Source organism: Mauremys reevesii, linkage group 6 (genome assembly GCF_016161935.1).
Source record: "Mauremys reevesii isolate NIE-2019 linkage group 6, ASM1616193v1, whole genome shotgun sequence".
NCBI classification, from domain to species: domain Eukaryota; kingdom Metazoa; phylum Chordata; order Testudines; family Geoemydidae; genus Mauremys; species Mauremys reevesii.
The window spans coordinates 26,214,342-26,231,999 of record NC_052628.1 but is presented as its reverse complement, the minus strand read 5'-3'; the positions used below and the strand labels follow the sequence as shown (position 1 = coordinate 26,231,999).

General features: G+C 44.1%; 1 protein-coding gene across 4 annotated transcripts in view; it reads left to right on the top strand.

The window, feature by feature from the left end:
- Positions 1-17,658, top strand: part of RICTOR (RPTOR independent companion of MTOR complex 2) — a 162,539-nt gene that overhangs the window by 83,206 nt on the left and 61,675 nt on the right. For all 4 annotated transcript variants that reach the window (XR_005600238.1, XM_039543771.1, XM_039543772.1 and 1 more), the window contains 4 exons: positions 1,608-1,734; positions 3,657-3,826; positions 5,653-5,720; positions 10,355-10,422. Coding sequence is in view for 3 of the 4 variants with exons in the window: in XM_039543771.1 (XP_039399705.1) it covers positions 1,608-1,734; positions 3,657-3,826; positions 5,653-5,720; positions 10,355-10,422 (433 nt within the window). In the remaining variant the exon portion in view is untranslated. The remainder of the gene's footprint in view (positions 1-1,607; positions 1,735-3,656; positions 3,827-5,652; positions 5,721-10,354; positions 10,423-17,658) is intronic.

The following is a 17,658-nucleotide window of genomic DNA, read 5'->3' as shown; positions in this document are numbered from 1 at the left end:
ACAGGAAGTGGAATTTCAGTAATTGCCGTGCCTTTAAAGGGGGAGGGATGGATGCCTGTGTACCTGGTGCAGGATAGCGGAATTTGAACCACTGACCAAAGCGGTCAGGATGGGCATTGTGAGACACCTCCTGGAGGCTGTTTAGAGCGATATAATCAAGCGTCGTGTCTACACTGACACTTAGTCAATATAACTTTGCCACAAAAAACTCTACGCCTCTCATCGAGGTAATTTTATTTTGTTGGCAAAGCAGGAGCATTTTGTCGGTAGAAGAAGCATTGAAGTCCATTGGCCATCACCTACAGTCCTCAGCTTAAACCTCTCCAACACATCATCAGTGATCTACAACCCATCCTGGACCATGATCCCTCGCTTTCACAGACCTTGAGAGGCAGGCCAGTCCTCGCCCACAGACAACCCGCCAACCTTAAGCATATTCTCACCAGCAACCACACACCACACCATAGCAACTCTAACTCAGGAACCAATCCATGCAACAAACCTCGATGCCAACTCTGTCCACATATCTACACCACCATCACAGGACCTAACCAGATCAGCTACAACATCACTGGTTCATTCACCTGCACGTCCACCAATGTTATATGCGTTGTCATGTGCCAGCAATGCCACTCTGATATGTACATCGGTCAAACTAGACAGTCCCTGTGTAAAAGGATAAATGGACACAAGTCAGATATTCAGAATGGCAATATACAAAAACCTGTAGGAGAATACTTCCTGGCCACACAATAGCAAATTTTAAGGTAGCCATCCTACAGCAAAAAAACTTCAGTACCAGACTTCAAAAAGAAACTGCTGAGCTTCAGTTCATTTGCAAATTTGACACCATCAGCTCAGGATTAAACAAAGACTGTGAATGGCTTGCCAACTACAAAAGCAGTTTTTCCTCCCTTGGTGTTCACCCCTCAACTGCTAGAAGAGGGCCTCATCCTCCCTGATTGAACTAACCTCCTTATCTCCAGACTGATTCTTGCCTGCATATTTATACCTGCCTCTGGAAATTTCCACCACATGTGTTTGATGAAGTGGGCATTCACCCATGAAAGCTTATGCTCCAATACATCTGTTAGTCTATAAGGTGCCACAGGACTCTCTGTTGCTTTTTACAGATCCAGAGTAACATGGCTACCCCTCTGATACATTGCAGTTTGTACACCTCCACTGTTTTGTCAAAGAAACTTGACTTTTGTCGAAAAAACTGTAGTGTAGACAAGGCCTAAGATGCTGCAGTACATACCCCTCTCTCCCTGTCAGTAAAATTTAACAGAGGCTCCTGCAGAAGTTCTGAGTAGGCTAGTAATCGCTCTTTCTCTTCCTGCTTTACCATTTGGAACAATCTCCCCTTCCGTTCTTTTAATGCCCATGTGCAGAAACTAAAATACAAACAGAGAAATAAGACAGAAAAGCAAAATAGTCAGCCAAGAAGCTCAAGAGCAGAAGGTAGTAGTTTTGAGGATGTGTGATATCAGCAGGTAATATAAGGGGCTATATGTTTGGGTACATCATATTATACACAGGATTCTGGGTGTGGTGTGCATGTGGCAACCTAGAAATTGCTCATCCTTTTTTGTTTCTTTTGGCAGATGATCACTGTGAATGCTTCCTTGTTCCCTAGCTCTATTACTAATTCATTGATAGCAGTTGGAAATGATGGCCTTCAGGAGAGAGACAGAATGGTTCGAGCTTGCATTGCCATTATCTGTGAACTAGGTGAGAATGTTGAAACAATTAACAAATTCAACACAAAGCATCAACTCATCAAATCTTTAAAGGATCCTTTCCTTTGTAGGCTTTTTCCCCAAGTAATTGAATATATTTTAGTAGGGAATTTGTAAAGCAGATAATCATATTAAAGTGTGGGTTTTTTGTGAAAATGTCACAAATGTAGTGAATATTTTTGGTTGTCAAAGTCAGTCAATTTAAAATCTAGTCAGTTAAAAAAAACAAAACCCAAAAACAAAGAAATTGACAGTTTTATCCTTTCCATGAGCTCTTTGCCATTTTTTGTGTTTTTTACAATTAACCTTTGCTATTAAAAATAATAATAATAAAAAGTTTCCCCTATCTCAGCTGCTGTGTAAAAGACCCTCACAAACTGGCAATAATAATTGAAACTGAAAATTACTAGACACTGTCAAATGTGCAAATGAAGCTGCAAAATTTTTTCTCTAGTACTTTTCAGTTATAGTAATGGTGACTGTTACATCTAATAATAATAGATGGCAGTATTTTCAGAGAAAAGTGCAAGTATTTAAATTGGCCATATCTTTTTAATGTGTTAATCCCCACATTTATTACTCAAGTTAATATGCATGCCAATCAGATATTAAACTATAATATTTAATTTGCATGAAAAGTTTTAAAATTGGTAATAATATTTAGAAATTTGCTGACAACAAAAAATAAATCTGTTTTCACAGAGATCATTTAGGCGAGGGTAGGCAACCTATGGCGTGCATTCCAAAGGTGGCACGCAAGCTGATTTTCAGTGGCACTCGCACTGCCTGGATCCTGACCACCGGTTCGGGGGGGTCTGCATTTTAATTTAATTTTAAATGAAGCTTCTTAAACATTTTAAAAACCTTATTTACTTTACATACACAATCGTTTAGTTATATATTATAGACTTATAGAAAGAGACCTTCTAAAAACGTTAAAAATATTACTGGCATGCGAAACCTTAAATCAGACTGAATAAATGAAGACTTCGCACACCACTTCTGAAAGGTTGCTGACCTTTGATTTGGACAATGTGACCTATATTGCATCCACCATGCTTTCTAAAATTAGTGTAGAACAGTTTCATTGAGATCATTACACGTTAACATCAACTGATGGGAAATAAGTGTAACTTGTTTTCGAGATTTAAATTTTAGATTTAAAAAAGTAGAAACTGTACTGTTTTTGCCACATATACAACATTTATACTGCAGTGCAAATCCAGTCTATTGCAAAAACACTATACCTGTAGTGAAATGTCCATGTACTCTTGTGTGTGTTCATCTTTGTCAAGAAGCACTGTGTAGTGACTGACTCTTGCCAATATTTATGTTGATGAAATAATATTACAAAATGTCAGCAGCTGATGACTTAATTAAAAGCTTAACTTAATTAAAAGCTTTTTATGACCACCACCATCTGATAGCATTCACAGGAAAGTTTATAAACAACTCTTTGATAAATTAATCTCAAATATAATGAGTTGTACTCCTGATTTCTTGCTGCAAGTTTCTTGCTGCCACTACATATTCCAGTATTAGCCACAGTAAGCAAGATTCAAAGAGGCTTCAGCGGTTTATATGGATAAGAATATCCAGGGTTTAAATAGTTAATTCTAACAAAAAGAGTATTGGAAGGGAGCTAAAACTTTTTGCTTCAGATTTAATCCAATCTCTAACTATTAGGGATTAGGATGAAACCTTCATGGGCAACCAATTACCCCACAACTGCCTACTGTAGGGTTTCTTGCACTTTCCTCTGAAGCATCTGTGGGGTGGTCACTGTTGGGGACAAGGTACTGGACTAGATGGATCAAGGTTCTGATCCTGTATGGTAGTTACTATATTGGAGGCACTTAAATTTTTTTCTTTTAGTTTGAGTTGTTAAATTGAGATGTTTTTCTCCTATTTTAGCACTTCAGAATCCAGAGGTGGTAGCTCTTCGGGGTGGACTAAGTACCATCTTGAAAAATGTGATTGATTGTCAATTAAGCCGAATAAATGAGGCTCTCATAACTACAGTTTTGCACCTCCTTAATCATCCAAAGACTCGACAATATGTACGAGCAGATGTTGAATTAGAGGTAGTAATTTCATTTTCTTTTCCAGTCTTAAATATGTTGTTAAATTGTATTATTTATTTTGAAATCCTGAAGAATGGGTAACTTGTCACATGCAAGATGCAGTACCATTTCAAAATTGGAAAAAAATGGAAGTGGACCACAGTAGCTGGTGTAATTTATTGTATAGTAATTGAGGGCTTCATTTTGAGAATGAGCTTGTCTCAAACCTGTAATCAGTTGTTCCAGCTTCTAGGAAAAGAGCTGTTCTCTCTGTATATGAGAGAAATTAATACGTTTTTGGATTTACTTTACACTTCAAAATATGTGCTAGTGCACATTACTATATGAGCCTTCTGGTTTTGCTTCTATGGACAAGGAGAGGAATATACACCTCTACCCCGATAGAACGTGACCCGATATAACATGTATTCAGATATAACGCAGTCAAGCAGTGGGGAGCCCCGGGCCCTTCAAAGCGCCACCCGAGCCCCGCTGCGTTACCGTGTTATATCCAAATTCATGTGGAGCCTCGGGCCCTTTAAATCCCCGCTGCCAGAGCTCCGGCGGTGATTTAAAGGGACCAGGGCTCCCCACAGCAGCTGGAGCACTGGGCCCTTTAAATCCCTGACGGGACTCTGGCAGCCAGGCTCGGACGGTGATTTAAAGGGCCAGAGGCTCCAGCTGCTGTGGGGAGCCCTGGGCCCTTTAAATCCCCACCCGAACCCTGCTGCTGGAACTCCGGCAGTGATTTAAAGGCTCCCCACAATGGCTGGAGCACCGGACCCTTTAAATCACCGCCAGGGAAGCCGGTTCAGCCTGGCACGGCGTACCGGACCAAACCCAATATAATGCGGTCTCACCTATAAGGTGGTGAGATTTTTTTGGCTCGCGTTACATCAGAGTAGAGGTGTATTTAGCTGTAAAAGAATAAATAGATAAATCAGATATTGATTTATGTCATGAATGTTAATAGAATTGAGTATCATTGAGTTTTGAAATGAGAATTAGGCAGATACTTCGTGCTCATGGATATAGCTGCTTATTCTGGCTTGACTAATGTGTCCTTTTTGTGAACACAGTGTAGAATTTACTGCAACTCTCACTAGTAACTGAAAGCTGTCTCTGACAAGTGGGGAAACAGTGCCATGTAGGCAGGGGCGGCTCTACAAAGTAGGCTGCCCCAAGCAGCGCGGAGCGCTGCGCCGCCCTTCCCCAGTCCCGCGGCGGGTCCCCTCTTCCCGCGGCTCCGGCATCCTGGGGAGGGCGGCATTTGGCTCCGGTGGAGCTCCCACCGGCATGACTGCGGCAGGTCCACCGGAGCCCGGGACGAGCGGACCTGCCGCAGTCATGCCTGCGGGAGCTCAACCGGAGCCGCGGGAAAACGGGACCCGCCGCAGTCATGCCTGCGGCAGGTCCGCTCGTCCCGGGCTCCGGTGGACCTGCCGCGGGCACGCCGGCGGGAGCTCCACCGGAGCCAAATGCCGCCCTCCCCAGGATGCCGCCCCAAGCAGGCGCTTGGCCCGCTGGTGCCTAGAGCCGCCCCTGCATGTAGGCTAATACTTTCTTCCTGAAAGTGGAGTGGGGTAAAAGCTTGTTTTGGTTATTTTGCTACTAATTAGTGACATGAATAATTAAATCATAGTATTTTACTTTTCACTTCAAATTTTATTCTCTACTATAAAAGTCCATTTTTAAGTGAAACACTTTATTTTAAAAACTTTAAATGATAATTAAAAGCATAAATATGCATAAATTGGACATAAATTGAGGACTTGAGAGGTGGGGGTGGAGAAGGATCTTTAATTTGTCAAGAGAATATATTTACATGTGTATTTCTATCTTTTTAGCGAATTTTAGCTCCATACACAGACTTTCACTACAGGCACAATCCGGACACAGCAGAAGGGCAGCTGAAGTAAGTACTAGTACTATTTCTTGAGTCACAGGTTGTGGTAAAGTTGCAGTATTATAACTGAACATTTTTTTCCATTCTAAGAGATTTAAGTATACTATAATTCACAAAAGAAAAAATAAAGATCTGTAATTAGTAATTGTTTTATGCTAACCTAGGTAAAATTAAAAGTGTAAACTGTAGCTTGTTAAGTTACGTCAAATTTAAACACTAAAAACTAAATGGGCTATAAATGTAGTTCTCTTTAAATTATCAAAAGCATGAATTAGAAATGGAGTTATAAACCTTGTGGTGTGAAGTAGAGAGTTTTGGTGTCAAGGAACATTGGACCTCTTTCATGTCATTTTAGTAGTAGGCGAACCAGCCTTCTGGGTGACAGTCTAGTTAGGTTAGTCCAGGAGGGTATTATACTAACAACAAAAGGGAAGGGGCTAAACATAGTACTAATGCTCAAGCATATAACCCTTGATGAAGGGACAAAAAGAGAAAAAAATTAATTGCCTGTATATCAATGCTAGAAGCCTGAGAAATAAACAAAAGTTAAGTGCTCATTCTTCAGAAGAAACTGGTATTACTGAAACCTGTTAAAAATCACATGAATAGAATGGTAAAATTTCTGCTAACGCTCTCAGTTTAGGAAGGATGGAGTTTGCAGAATTGACATTCTAAACCAGGTAATGGTATCTTTGATGTAAATTAATTGTCAGCTCAGAAGCACAGGACCTGGAATGTTCTTAGATCACTTTCTAAGCAATAAAGAGGGGGGTATTAGTAGAGATCTATTGTAGACCATCACATCAGACTAGAAAACAGGATAAACAGTTCCATAAGCTTATGTCTATAATATATAAACAGAGAAAAACTTCATTATCCTGGAGGACACATGCTCAAGGTCTCATTCTGCCTGTAGTAAGCCATCTTTGGAGTTTATGGCCTCTCTATGCACAGCATTCTGAGTTATGGGGTACTTCCTTGTTCCTGATGCAGGGAGACAGACCAATAGATTTGTCTGCATACAGAGGCTAGGCCCATACCATATTAAAGTTCTTCAGAGTTTTCTGCCTCCATTTCTGGGCAGGGAGCAATATTGGACCAGGAGTGTAATAAGAAACTTATAGGTAAGATCTATTTTTCCCTTCTAAATTATAGATATTTTATAACAGAGTATTATACTTAACTTCAGGTAATTTAGTATTCGATGTCTTTTTGACATAAAACAATTGATTGCTCAACTAAAAACTAGTGGTTGCCTATGTGCCAGTAATCACAATCTGAGTACATTCGTTAGGTGCAAACAGAATACCATCCCAAAATGTAACGTATTTGGCACTTTAAAATGTCAGTTTCCCAAAGCTGAAAAATTACAGCAAAATTGATTTGAAGGAAAAAAATTAATTGGGAATTGTTTAATAACATTTGCTAGATAATTAAACCAGTGCAATTTTGTAATCGGTTAAGAAGGCTATTTAGGGTTAAAAAAAAAAAAACAACCCTCAAAACATCCTGCCTAATAAGGGAAGTGAAAATAATGATAAAAATGCAGTATATAAACATGGAAAAAAGTTCACAGCAATAAATTATGAAATGCAGACAATTGAAAACGGAAGCTTAAGTAATCAGTGAACAGCATATAGACAGTAGAATTAAAGAAAATTAGAATTTAAAAATTTTATTACATTCAGGAAAAGAGTAAATCCTAGTGATGACATAGGTTCATTTCTACATGGAGAAGGTAGAATTTTCAGTTATGATACTGAAAAGGCAAAAGATTCAATAAATATTTGATTGTATTTGGAAAGAAGTTGGATGATGAATTCATATTCACCTCTACCCCGATATAACGCGGCCCGATATAACATGAATTCGGATAGAACACGGTAAAGCAGCGCTTGGGGGGGCGGGGCTGCGCACTCCAGTGGATCAAAGCAAGTTATATATAATGCGGTTTCACCTAAAACGTGATAAGATTTTTTTTTTGGCTCCTGAGGACAGCGTTGTATCGGGGTAGAGGTGTATTATTAATAAAGTAATAGTTTGTATTGAGCAGTAAATTGTTCTTAAATAGCACCAATTAAAGTAAAACATTGTTAAATCTGCAAGACCATTTAACTTGCACCCTAGAGTTTAAAAAAAAAATTGTCCAAGTAGTTCTCTGAACCACGGACGTTGAAGTTTTATTTTTTAAATAATTCTTGGAAAACTGAGGAAGTTCAACAGGACTGAGGTGGAAAAAAACTGTCATGCCCAGGTTGACCAGTTTACATTTTTTAAATATGAGCAACTATTGGCCTGTTAGCGTGACGTTAATCCAGAGCAGAATAATGGAATGACTGATATTGGATGCAATTAGTAACGAATTAAGAGATTGAAGCATAACTAATGCCAGTCAACATGGTTTTTTGGAAATAGATCTTGTCAAACTTGATATTGTTTTGTGGTGAGATTACAGGTTTGGTTGATAGAAGCTGACAATATATTTATTTATTTATTTATAACATTTGAACCAGTACTGAACAATAGTCTGATTACAAAATTAATGCTATATAAAATCAATATAACACATATTAAAGGAAATAAAAACTGGCTAATATGCAGATCTCAAAGTAATTATTAATGGGGAATCATCAGATATGGGTGTTCCTGGTGTGGTCCCATAAGGCTCTGTTTTTGGCTCATTCCTATTCTGTGCCTGGAAGAAAATGTAAAATTGCTGGTAAAATGTGCATATGACACAGACTGGGTAAGTAATGAGAACAGGTAATTTGGTAAAATGGGCTCATTAAAACAACATGCCTTTTAATATCTAATGCAGAGACATACATCTAGGAACAAAATATAGCGTTCACATTTATTTAAAGGATTGTGAAATGCATCCTAGAAAGCAATGTCTCTGAAAAGGACGTAGATGTCATGATGCATAAGTAACTGAACATATTTTGTCAGTACAATTCTGTGGCTAAGAAGGCTAATTAAATCCTTGGCTGTGCAAACACAGAAATATCACATAGCAATATAAGATGGAACTGGCATCACTTTGTATACTGCATATGTGAGGCTATTATTGGAATCCTAAGTGCAGTTCTGATGTCCATACTTAAGATGTTGGAAAAAATCATTTGAAGTATGGAAAACCTTTGCAGTAAGAGACAAGCTAAATAGATTGAGCTTATTAGAGAAGTTGGAGGCAACTTCCTCATGGTCTAGAAATAATAGTATTGGCAGAGTATAACTGAGAGTAAAGGGGTCTTTAATATAATATAGTCAAATCAAGTTCTAGTGGCTGGATGTTGAAGCTAGACCCATTCAAATTAGAAACAAAGTGCAAATTTTTACCTATGAGCTTAATTACTCACTGTATCATTTTACCAGGGCTGTCATAGTCTCCTCACTTAATTTTTTAAAATCAAAATTGGATGGCTTTCTAATAGATCTTCTAGCTCAGTCAGAAATTGTAGGCTTGATGCAGGAATTACTGTATAAAATTATGTGATATGCATTATGTAGGTCAGACTATAGACGCCTTTTGGCTTTAAAAATCTATGGGTATGATTGTGTGTTATACTGCCAGAAAGTTAGTGGGGGTACGGCCCATGGTAGATGGGATGTTAGTGGCCTTATGATGCCTTTTGTGACTTCCTGATTCTGGGCTGTTCTGGAGGTTGGAGTGACCCTAGCATAATTTTAGGCAGTGCTGCCCAAAATATTCACAGTGTTGTGCTCTGGCCTTACCCGGCACCCTGTATGTTGGGCCTCCCAAGAGATCGTGTATAAGGCTGCTGTGGCACCATTACGTAGTCTGTGTGCTCGGGGAATTCTGTCCCAGCAGCTAAATGGCTTCATGATGACTTTATGCTGCTACAGCGGTGTACAGGGGTTGGTCTATGGGGAAGAATCCCTTTCTGTGAATTCTGTGAATCCGCATAGTTCTTTGTGTAGTTGACTGGGGAATATCTATAACATTTACTATTACAGTAACTTCTCTTGGCTTGATGTTCAAAAATGTCAAGCTGTATCCTTCTGAAAATGTTATGCCAACTGAAAAAAAATCTACTATCCAAATGCTTATAAAGTTGTGACTTCTTTATCAAATTATTGTGGGATTTTATTTAGGTCTTTTGATGGTAGTGGTCTAAATCAGAACTTAACATCTTCTCAGAAATAATTTTTTTTTTTTCAACAGAAAAGGCCTGAATGTTTTATCTTAGGGGTTGTTGCCCATCACAGTAGTATCAAAGTTCATTGTTAACCATAGTAAAGAATTTGACAAATAATGATGACACCTCTGTATGAATCACGTTCTAAATATTTTTAAAACCTGATCTTTTATCCCTTCCACTACCTTTAAAATTAAAAAAATCTTGTTTATAATTGGCTTTTTCATTTTTAGATTAGAGAATCATTCCATGGCTAGTAAAGTAACTCACTAGGGAGATTGGGTTCTTTAACTTTGCAAGAAAACAAGTCATGAAATTAAAACTTTGATTCTATAATCTTTATATTATAAATATGTAACCCCATCAAAAAGCCTCTAACAATTATACTCTTGTTTGAAGTGCCTAGTAAACAAAGTACCACTCTAGGTTTAACAGTAATGTAATGGTAGTATATTTGTCTGGCATTTGTTGTTTTTATAACAGAGAGGACAGAGAGGCACGCTTCCTAGCTAGCAAAATGGGAATAGTGGCAGCATTTAGATCATGGGCAGGTAAGTGGTTTATTTTTTTCCCCTCTCTTCCCCCTCTCCCCCATCCCCTTAATCTACCCTGCCCTGCATTTGTGTGTAGAGAAGGGAGTTTAAAGAGTGAAAGAATGGCTCATTTAAGTACAGAATCTGTTCCTATGCGTCTACTTTGTATGTCTTCATCAGTACCTTGTCTGCAATGATATTAATGTGTTTTGATGTGTCAAATCAGACAGGGTTCCACTCTGTGGTGTGCTCTGATGGTCATTCCTGACCAAGAGATGCAAATCTTGTTGCCAGTTTGGGAATTCCATATCAGATATCTAGTTACTTTAGCAGTGTTTCCTGATATTCAGTGGGTGAGGCTGATGATCACCATAGTCTAAAGTTTTATCTACACTGGAGATCTCCCCTACTCGCTAACCAGTGCAGATAATGCCACTGTTTGTCTGCATTAAGAGTTTGCACCAATGTAGCCTCACCAGTGACTGGCCACCGATTTGCTATAATTGGGGCAAATCCTTCAAATACCTTATGTGATGTCTACATTGGGGCTTTGTCCCAATTACAGCAATCAGTAACCAGTCATTGGTGAGGCTACAGTGGTGCAAACTCTTAATGCAGACAGACGACTGATTAGAAACATCTAACAAGCCATTTCCATGGTTGCCTCTTGTACAGCCTCCCTCGCCCATGCACTGGGAGCTAAGCTTAAAAACCTGAAAGGCCCTTCAGAAGACTGAAGGAACAGTATCAGAGGAAAGCTCATGCTGCAAAACGTCTGTTAGTCTATTACAGGGGTCTCAAACTCAAATGACCCCGAGGGCCGCATGAGGGCTAGTGCATTGGCCCGAGGGCCGCATCACTGACACGCCCCCTTGCTGCCACTGGCCCCACCCCCAATCCACCCCTTCCATGAGGCCCCGCCCCTGCCCTGTCTCTTCTCCACCTCCTCCCCTAAGCGCACGGCTCCCCGCTCCTCCCCCCTCCCTCCTGGAAAGTGCTAAGCGCCACCAACAGCTGTTTGGTGGCTTGGCGGCGGGGCACTTAGGCGGCGGGTCCCGGAACAGAAGGGGCCCCCCACCGCCGAAGACCGGGCTGCACGCCAAGGGGATCTAGTCACATAGGGTGTTGGGTTCTTAAAGATTGGCTTGTTTTAGCCTCGTTTTGAAATGGGATTAGCTTGATTTTTGGTTTATTGTGAACATCGGGGTGCTTATTTACCACTGAAAGTTGGCAATGGTGCTTTAAGGCAAGCGCAGTCACGTTCAGAGGCAGTAGACAGCAAGAGCAGCAGCCCTAGATCTTGTACTGTCTGCAACTCTTGTTGCAGCTGTAACCCTCTGCCACCCCTGCTGCGATCTGTCTGGTGTACACTGTAAGCGCCCGGCTGTGGCTTGCCAACGGCATTTGTAACGTGACACGCACACCGGGCCTGCAGGAACAAACGCTGGGGGAATAGCGGCAGCGGAGGCCGAGGTGGGAGCCAGCAGGGCAGAGCATCCGCCCACGAGCCTCCCCGTCTCACGCAGACTGAGGCCACTGGCTTGCGGGTGGCCCCATTACCCTAGAGAAGCGGCTGCCCCTGCGGCTCCAGGAACGCGCGTGACTGAGGCGGGGATCAGCTCCCAGGCCCCACACCAAGGTCGGTGGGGCCCACAAGCCCGACTCGGCCGCTGCCCCCAACAGCCAGGGAGACACTCCCGGAAAGCGGCCGCTGAGAAGCCAGGCTCCAGCAGCGCAGCACAGTCCCCCTGCTGCTGGGCCCGGCTGCATTCCCCCTGCTAGCGTGACGGGCGCCGGCGTCCGGCTCCATCCTGAGTCCTGCTGTTCCCTCGGCTTTCCACCTCCCCGCCCCAGCGGCAGGGGCGGCTCTAGGCACTAGCTAAACAAGCAGGTGCCTAGGGCGGCGAAATTTAGGGGGCGGCGAAATGACGGGCGTGTATGTGCCCGCTTACCGGAAGAGCGGCGGGAGCTCTTCCCCGGCTGCAGAGGACAGGCCGCTCCTCGGCTTGTCCCCGCGGGTGCACACCAAGAAGCGGCCCCTCCTCTGCAGCCGGGGCAGGGCGCGCTACCAGCTCCGCCTGGGGTGGGGTGGGAGGAGGAGGAGGAGGTTGCTTACCGAGGAAAGGCGGAGCGGTGGCGCAGCCCTGCCCGGGCTGCAGAGGAGGCCGCTTCTCCTCCGCTTGTCCCCGCCGGTGCACTCCGAGAAGCGGCCCCTCCTCTGCAGCTGGGGCAGGGCGCGCTACCAGCTCCGCCTGGGGAGAGGAGGGGAGGGGAGGGGGTTGCTTACCGAGGAAAGGCGGGAGCCGGTAGCGCAGCCCTGCCCGGGCTGCAGAGGAGGGGCCGCTTCTCCTCCGCTTGTCCCCGCCGGTGCACTCTGAGAAGCGGCCCCTCCTCTGCAGCTGGGGCAGGGCGTGCTACCAGCTCCGCCAGGGAGGGGAGGAGGGGAGGTTGCTTACCGAGGAAAGGCGGGAGCGGTGGCGCAGCCCTGCCGGGCTGCAGAGGAGGGGCCGCTTCTCCTCCGCTTGTCCCCGCCGGTGCACTCCGGCGGCCCCTCCTCTGCAGCTGGGGCAGGGCCGCTACCAGCTCCCGCCGCTCTTCCGCAGTAAGGGCCCCCAGGCGGAGCTGGTAGCGCGCCCTGCCCCAGCTGCAGAGGAGGGGCCGCTCTCAGCTTGTTCGCGCTGCTCTCCTGCGGGCAGCGGCCACCCCACCGTCCAGACCAACCGGTAGCCAGCTGCGGGCCGCCTCCCGGGGCTAGGCGGCGCTGCGCTGCTCGGGGCGGGGCTCGGCGCCGCTCGGGGGGGGCGGCGCTCTTCTTTTCTGCCTGGGGCGGCAGAAAAGCTAGAGCCGGCCCTGCCCAGCGGCTCGCTCACTTGGCGGGCTCGGAAGCCGCTGGCGGCTGCCGCGCTCAGATCGGATTCGGGCTGAGCCCCGCCTTCTCGCTATGATTGGTCGTGGCGCCAGAGGCTCTTCCCTTGGCCCCCGCCCCCCAGATCTCCTGGGTGACAGGGACGCTATTAGCCGGAGGGGCCGCGCTCCCCCCGCCCTCGGAGTGGCAGCGCATGCGCACATGAAATATTGACTCGGGAGGCCCTGGGGAGCTGCGGCCCGCGGGCCGCATGTTTGAGACCCCTGGTCTATTAGGTGCCACAGGATTCTTTGCTGCTTCTGAAGGAACAGTGGGCTTGGAATATGCCACTTCCCTTGACGTTTTCTTTATTATTTGTCCCTTTTTCTGCCCCTTTGTCCCGTCCCCCCCAATTCATTTAGTTTTTAAAGTGTACTTGTAAAGGATTTTTAAAAAGGGGTTGTGCCATCTTTTGCTGCTTTCATACATAAAGGTGGCTTTAGATGTTTTAAAACAAATAAAAAGCTAACTTTTCCCTACTTGTGTTTTTCACCTTTATAAATATCAGGAATGTAGAATTGGAAGGGGTCAGAAGTGCATATTGTGAGCTGTGGTATTGAGGGTGTTTAGATAAAACCTTACTTCAATAACTAATTTTTTGGATAGAAGTAAGTCTTTGAAGTATTTATAGAAGTAAATACATTTAATTTTTAAAGATTGTCTAAAAATCCCTTCCTTTCTCTCTTGCTTAACTTTCACTTTTAGCTTTTGTGATGTCACTATTTCAGTAGTTTTCTAGTCACCCATAGTCTTCCAGTCTCAAATGGAAAATACCTTTTGAAAACATAAACTTCAGGCTTTTTTGTATATCAAAGAATTGAAAAAGATCAGAAGCCCAAATTTTTGTTCATTGGAGATTGCATTTATGACAGAGCATGCATATTTTTGGTAGTCATTGACTTGTCCTCTTGGGCTGTTCCATGCCTAATTCCTCTGTTAGGTTATTATAATACAGTGATAACTTAAGGGTGCTTCCACTTTCCAATATGATAAACACATCCTGTGATAGTGTATTCTTCTTCAAGTTATGTCCACATAGGTGCTTCACTTCAAGTGCCTTAACTGGAGATTTTCCAATAGCAGTGTCCATTTGGCCTGCTCGTGTATGGCTATATAGGACATGGAGGGGTGGGATAGCTCAGTGGTTTGAGCATTGGCCTGCTAAACCCAGCGTTGTGAGTTCAATCCTTGAGGGGGCCATTTAGAGAACTGGGGTTAAAAAACAAACAAACTGGGGATTTTATTGGGCTTTGAGCAGCAGGTTGAACTAGATGATCTCCTGAGGTCCCTTCCAACCCTGATAGTCTATGATTCTATAACCGCATGGGTGAATTGCCTCAAGTTCTTCTCAGCCTGAGACTGAGGCCTAGCTTGTCTGCCTTGAGCATGCTTCAGCTATCTGTTTGTTTATATCAGAGGGGTAGCCGTGTTAGTCTGGATCTGTAAAAGCAGCAAAGAATCCTGTGGCACCTTATAGACTAACAGACGTTTTGCAGCATGAGCTTTCGTGGGTGAATACCCACTTAGTATTAGGTGGTAGTTAGTAGATGCATAATGAGAGGATTAACTTTATTTTGCTTCCTCCCTCTGGAGAGCCTTACTCTCCTGGCAGGGCATGCCCAGCGCTCTAGGATGCAAAAGTTGCCTCTGTTGTCAGAAGGTTAGTGACAGCCCCTCTAAATGTGTTTGCTGCCTGGGAAAGTAATGCATATCCCAGATGTGTAATTTCTGCCTGGCCCTTAAATCCAGAGCAAGGAAGAACCATGAGACCAAGTTGAGGCTGCTGCTGCTGAAGCGCTCCCTTTTATCTGCTTCAGAATCAGGTTAGGAGACCCTCCCTGAACATCTGTGTCTAGGAAGATGCCGTACCCAATTGACTTTGGTGCAGATCTCCCCTAAGAAAGGGAAATAATATATGGAGCTATACCTATCTCATAGAACTGGAAGGGACCCTGAAAGGTCATCAAGTGCAGCCCCCTGTCTTCACTAGCAGGACCAAGTACTGATTTTGCCCCAGATCCCTGAGTGGCCCTCTCAAGAATTGAACTCTCAGCCCTGGGTTTAGCAGGCCAATGCTCAAACCACTGAGCTATCCCTCCTCCCGACTCTTGAGACCCCCAGTGATGGTTCCCAGAAGAGGAGCTCTGGCTCTCATCGTAAGGAGACTGCTCCCAAAAACCTTGGTCCTCCTGCTAAGTCCATGGTATCAGAAGCCTCGACATCTTGGTTCAGTGCCTTAGAGTCGAAAGACTCCTTCTCTGGTACTGGCAAGTCCCTGAGCTCTAAGGGGAAACTGCTCTGACAGAACCCCAGTACCATCTACAAAGAACAAGAAGGACAAGCAATCCTGCAGTCTGGTACCATCAAGTACATCTCTGTCATTGATACCTCCCCAATTGGTATCAATGGGGTACCATGCAAACCAAAGCATCAGACATCATTGAATCCTACTTTGTTATGCTTTACATTTATGATACTCTCTGCTTCAATCGCCAAGCATGCTACCACATCAGCTCCACTTGGTACCACAGGAATTTAGATACCCAAAAGACCTATCAGTGGCAGATGAACCAGAATCTCCACTGCTCATGGGTACTGAATGCCTCTCAGTACTGAGATCCTGGTCTCTGGACTGCTGTCACTCTCTAGTACTGCCAGGCTCTCCACCCTTTTCTGCTGGTGCCCCCATACCCATTGGAGGATATCAAGAAGGTGAGGGAGACCTCTCCTCAGTCTGTTTCATGTCACTGCAGGGTTCTCATACCCATCCATACAGAAACCAGTTCTTTGACACCCATAGGGAAGACCTTTGGTGCACAACACCAAAGGTGGTGGAACCAACCCTGGATGCCACCCCCTCTCCTATATGGGCCTCTCAATGGCCATACTAGGATCCCTGGGCTGCATACCAACAGCAATTTGCCAGACCACCAGCTCCAATGAATTGGGTGGCTAGAGATGCTCAGTTGTCTCCTTAATTGGGACCCCAACACAAGAAGACGTTTGAGGAAAAGGAGGCTAGGACAGATAAAGAAGCCATCCCTCAAACTCCTATCTCATCTTCACCAGCTGATGTGATCATGCCTCCACCACTATCCGTGACCAATGATTTCCAGCAGGTTCAAGACCTTATAAAGGGGATAGCTGATGATCTTCAAATACCACTCGAGGAAATCAAGGATTTGCAGCACAAATTGCTTGACATTTTACAATCAGCAACACCTACTGGAGTTACATTACTCTTTAATGAGGCACTTCTGGACCCAGAAAAAACTGTTTGGGAACACCTGCATCTGTTCTACCAACTTGCAAATGGGTGGATACAAAAATATTATGTCCCCTCCAAGAACTCTGATCACTTACGTTCGTCGGGAGGTGACATTAGGCTTCCCATACTGTGATGACTTGTTGTTCAAGGGCTGATTTTACAAAACAGTACTATTATCCACTCAGATGGTCCTTTCTTTTTTTCGAGGAACTGAGTCTTTAGCTCAGTGTAAGAAAATCCACCTTAACCCCCAGACAGAGAACTCTGTTCATAGGATGTACTTGGGTTCGTTGACAGCCAGGGCCTACCTTCCCATGGACAGATTCATAACTTTTTCAGATCTAGTCAGGACCATTCCCAGGGAATCCTCTAACCTCAGTAAGGAATTGTCTACAGCTCTTAGGTCGTATGGCAGCTTACACCTTCATGACCGGTCATGGCAAGACTATGCTTCCATTGTTTCCAGGGCTGGCCAGGGGCAAGTGGGGCAATTTTCCCCAGACCCCCATGAGAATATAGTATTCTATAATATTGCAACTTTTTTTTTATGGAAGGGCCCCCTGAAATTGCTTTGCCCCAGGCCCCCTGAATCCTCTGGGCAGCCCTGAGGCCAGCTCAGAACGATCTGCTCACCAAACAGACAGTTTGTACAAGCGAGTTTGGACAATGCTTCCCCTTCATGTAAAGAATTCCCTAGACTTGTGGAAAAATCAACTCGTCAGTGCAGGTGTTCCTTTCATTTGCCCAATTACAATGTCTGTACAGCTCAGGGCAGATGGTCACATCAGGAAACCTCCACATTAATCTGGTGGAACTCGGGGTACTCAGGAAGGTTGCCTTCATGTCCTATCCCTCATCAGGGCAAATCAGTCAGGATCATGATGGACAATGTGGCCTACATATTCTGTATTAACACTGTGCACTCGAAGCTGCAAAATTGTGGAACTGGTGTGTAGCCCATCAGAGTCAAATTTCCACACTCTCTCTCTGGTGGTCAGAACACCTCAGCTTATACTCTCAACAGGCATTTCTCCAGAAATAGGAATGGGAGCTAGATTCTCAAATTCTCTATGGTATAATC